At 45.3% G+C, this 4,305-nt stretch overlaps 2 protein-coding genes across 3 annotated transcripts in view; both read right to left on the reverse strand.

The window, feature by feature from the left end:
• LOC107693581 (protein tyrosine phosphatase non-receptor type 12) overlaps positions 1–524 on the reverse strand; it is a 17,686-nt gene extending 17,162 nt beyond the window's left edge. The window contains exon 1 of one of the 2 annotated variants that reach the window (XM_016493023.1): positions 96–524. In XM_016493023.1, the coding sequence (XP_016348509.1) occupies positions 96–203 (108 nt within the window). In that variant the 5' untranslated portion in view covers positions 204–524. The remainder of the gene's footprint in view (positions 1–95) is intronic. The other variant, XM_016493024.1, reaches the window with a different exon arrangement.
• Positions 525–3,490: 2,966 nt separating this feature from the next.
• LOC107693582 (transmembrane protein 60-like) lies at positions 3,491–4,299 on the reverse strand. The gene is made up of 2 exons (XM_016493025.1): positions 4,136–4,299; positions 3,491–3,939 (listed from the first exon to the last, which is right to left on the reverse strand). The coding sequence occupies exon 2, from the start codon at positions 3,928–3,930 to the stop codon at positions 3,553–3,555; it is 378 nt and encodes a 125-aa protein (XP_016348511.1). The 5' UTR covers positions 3,931–3,939; positions 4,136–4,299; the 3' UTR covers positions 3,491–3,552.
• Between the last annotated feature and the right edge of the window lie 6 nt (positions 4,300–4,305).

Here is a 4,305-nt window from a genome sequence, read left to right on the forward strand (position 1 = left end):
TGTGTGTGTGTGTGTGTGTGTGTGTGAGTATGTGTGTGTGTGTGTGCGTGTTATTTCATCACTCAGTGAGTCTGTAACGTTAGTTCTGTTCTCACCATGAAGTCCGAGCTGAAGTTATCTTCTCCTTTCTGCTCGCCGCTTCTCAGGGCTTCAATGAATCTCTTCAGGATATTCACCTGCTCCATCCTGACGGGACGTTTCATTCATCCACGGAGCAAAAGAATAAATAAATATAAATATGTCCTGGAAAAGAGTCTTTTGAGCGATTACTCCAACATTTTATGACCCCATGATCCTCTCCGTCCCCGCGACGAAACGGCACAAAGAGCGCGGACAGGAGTGTCGCGCGTCGCGCTGAGGAGCCGATATATATCCTCCGTTATAAATCACTTTTAACTTCTGTCAGAAATCACTTTTAATAATGGAATAAACAGCGCGCCCCTCCCTGCGGCTGCCACATTCACACTGCACACACAAGCGGACCGCCCGAACGCCGCTGCCGCGCTCCCGCCCCCCGCCGCTCCGCTGCCTGTGATTGGACAGAGACGGAGACTTCTGCAGCGGTGATTGGGCGAATCCTCACTTCAATCAAAGACGCGGTCCGATTCCGTGTTCCTGACTGTCAGGTCTGACTGTCAATCACTGCGTCCTACGAGCTCATCTCTGATTGGCTGAATATGCTCCCGCCCACTTCCCTGATCCAGGTTAGACCCGCCTCTTCCGCGTTGACATACGGGGTATTTAACAGCGTCACCGTCGTTCTCAGCATTGTCCCAGACTCGTGTGATTGTTCTTGTTGACTGTAATTCATTTCCCTTGTTTTACAGTGATTATAGAGTTTATTCAGCCGTGTCATGGATGTTCTCACAAGCACTCTTTAGTCAGAAATTTAGATTATCATGCATCGTGATATTACACTATATTTATGAAGCAGTATTTCTGACATTTATTGTCATATTAATATTTGGGTTTTTGTTTTTACTGCTATATTTCTTATGGTTTCCACTCTGTAGCATCATGCAACATATCACTTGTAGTTGTTATGCATTTTTTATTGTAACTAATAGTGAATGATTTTTATTTTTTTTTGCTTTGTGTTTGAATATTGTACAATGTGTTTAATCAGACTTGTTTTTTCAGTGCACGTGAACACATTTACAGTGATGATGAATAAAATGGAAGAGCTGCAGGGTGGGCCATTTCACTGTTTCACAAATACAGCTTCAAGACTTGATAATTTATAAAGATCACGTGTAAACATGAGACTAGAGTGATAAAATCACGGACTAATGTATGACACACAGAAAGGATGTGACGTAACTATCCGCAGAAGTAAAGTTGCTGGTAATATGAAGCAAACTCAGCCACAGGGTTTCATCAGTAACTAACCCTAACTCTGCCCAGAACAGCTCTTGCTTTATTTGCTGTAAACACGATTTCTGCTCCTGTCTACAGACCGAGGCGATATCCACAGACACTCAAGATGGACAGCACTCATTCTACAGCAGGAGAAACCCAGTCATCCATCTGTCCATCTGTCTCTCACACACTTCAGTCGTGTGTGTGTGTGTTTGATGCTGTTGGCTCTGCTGTTTCTGTACAGATGAGAACAGAAAGTTTCTGAGCAGCTGAGTTCAGGAATGTTCTTCAACAAGCCCTGACGTGACTCTGCAGCCGATCGCATAGCTTCCCTCTTCTGCCAAACACACACATACACACACACACTATAACACAAACACGAAGCTGCAGAGAACCAGCGTGAAAGTGCTTGTACAAAAATACTTTCCCTCCAGTCAGTGACACAGGAACGTTCTGGAACAGGAAGTGATCAAATCAACATCTCCATCACCTTCTCATTGGTCAGTGAAGCTGAAAAACTCTCAGCTCTGCTTGGAGATGTTCTGGAGGGTCAGAGGAATTAGTTAACAGTACTGGTTAGTGAAGGTGATCTCCATCTGTTGGTCTGAAGGCCTCCTGTGTTTCCATCTCAAACAGTTACAGAGACACACGTCTTCTGACTGACCGCATAAGATCTGAGCTCTACAGCTTCAGATCCACTAGAACACAGTGAGTGTGTGTGTGTGAGGCTAGACACACACGAGCTGCACTGATCGTCACAAACACACAGTCAATCAGCCTGACCGATCCATTGCACGAGAGAGAAACACAAGCACGTGATACACTCAGATCTTCATTTAACAGATCATATTTTTGATTACACTAATGAATGAAAGTTATAGAATAATTTGTCACTGCAGCATTTCAGAGAATAGGCTTCAGTCTGAGCAGTTTATTCCTCTTCTAATTAAGCATCCTATGGAGAGCAATGTTTCCGTTCCTCTTTTCTCAGTAGAGCTGCTGAGGATCGATCGGTCTCAAGCTGCCATCTACTGATCACAGACTGTACTGACTGAAGAACATTAAACACACAGCGTTCGTCTGACCTTCTTCTGTGGCTGCTGCTGCTGAACTCGACTGACTGAGGTACAACATCTGTTCATTTATATTAGTTGTGTATTGTGAATAAATAGTTATGGAATACATACAACATTTGGAACATTCAGATTCCTCCAAATCATGAAACCTGTGCAATTTACTTTTTAATTTTACTGCTTGCAAATTATATTTTAGTCCATCCGTTAGTTTAGCTGTTAGTCCATTTTACTGCCTGTAGATCTCTGTACGGTGACAGTACACACACAGCCATTCCTGAGCATTTCAGCGCAATGTGACGTGATTCTCAATGCCAGCTCCACTTCAGATGATGTGGTTTTCAGTAGATACTGCAGGAATCCCGCAGCTGTTACCAATTATTAAAATGGCCATAATCTGTGATGATTTAATAACATCTTCGTCAGGTCATACTGAAGATCGGGTCACAGCTATATCAGGAGTTTGTGCTCAGAGATACAGTATTATGATGCTTCATACAGTATTGTGACTGTCTGTATTTCCGCTGGCTGTACCTTGGACAGATTCCTGCGCCGTCAGATGATGTGATGAATGAACAGACTTTTATTCTGTACGGAGTTTCACTGTATTTGCCTTCATCAGTCTGGCTTCAGCTACAGACAACACATCTGCTGGCAGTAAGAGATTCACCTGAGGAAAACTCAGCCTCCATTACAACATATATTTACAAGATCAAAACACACGCATAAAATCACATACTATTGAAACTCAAATGTACAAAATTAATTTAAGAGTCAAATTTATCTTTAAAAACAAAACAAAACAAAAAAAGGAGAAGGAACAGAAACACTGGAATGTTTGCTCTCTGTAGAAACACTGAAGAGTGTTCACGTACAAACGTCTTCATACAGCTGGCCAAAATGTGTGAGTGTGTGCGTTTAGTGTGAGTGTGTGTGTGTGTGTCAGTCTGTGTGTTTAGTGTGTGTGTGTGTGTCAGTCTGTGTGTGTGTGTGTGAGTGAGTGAGTGAGTGAGTGAGTGAGTGAGTGAGTGAGTGAGTGAGTGAGTGTGTGAGTGTGTGTGTGTGTGTGTCAGTCTGTGTGTGTCAGTCTGTGTATGTAGTGTGTGTGTGTGTGTGTGTGTCAGTCTGTGCTCTGGGGCAGGATGTTGTATCCCAGCTGGATCAGGGCTCCGGTCAGCAGCGTCCAGAGCGGCACACAGATGATCAGCAGACGCAGGTTGGTCAGCTGCTCCAGCCGCGCGCACAGAGTCACACAGAAGCCCACCTTCATCATCAGAGCCAGCAGATACCAGAGCTTCAGCCGCGGGTCGAACCCGGACCGGCAGCGGCCCGCCAGCCTCACAGCCAGCAGCAGCAGCAGAACACCGTCAAAAACCCAGACAGGCAGGAAGACCAGGAACCAGCTCCAGCGGACCTTTCCATCCAGCTTCAGCACCAGCAGGACGAGGAAGAGGAGCGAGAAGATCCAGGTGAGCAGAACCCGCTGAGCCAGAGACATCTGCACCGACTGACCACACAAACAGACCAGGTCAGTCACCAGCAGTGAAAAACACCATCACCATCATCATCATCACCATCATCATCATCACCATCACCATCATCAGACATCACCATCACCATCTTCATCATCGACAGCATCATCTTCATCATCAGACATCACAATCACCGCGGATCTTCATCATCACGCGCGTGACGTCACTCACCGCACAGTCCCGCCGCAGCCAGCAGGATCATCCGTGAACTCTCATCAGAACCGTGATTAAACGACCCTCATCGCAATCACAACAGAGTGAATCGTTCTTTGGCTTTGTTGGGACGCGCGCTGTTGTCTGCAGCTGTCAATCACACTGTGATTCTGTTTCCGGGTTCAGCA

The sequence above is a fragment of the Sinocyclocheilus anshuiensis genome, unplaced genomic scaffold (genome assembly GCF_001515605.1).
Source record: "Sinocyclocheilus anshuiensis isolate Anshui unplaced genomic scaffold, SAMN03320099.WGS_v1.1 scaffold1598, whole genome shotgun sequence".
Taxonomy (NCBI): Eukaryota; Metazoa; Chordata; class Actinopteri; order Cypriniformes; family Cyprinidae; genus Sinocyclocheilus; species Sinocyclocheilus anshuiensis.

Bases quoted from the DNA above. Each gene is read 5' to 3' on its own strand.
- LOC107693582 (XM_016493025.1), bottom strand. From the start codon at position 3,930: ATGTCTCTGGCTCAGCGGGTTCTGCTCACCTGGATCTTCTCGCTCCTC.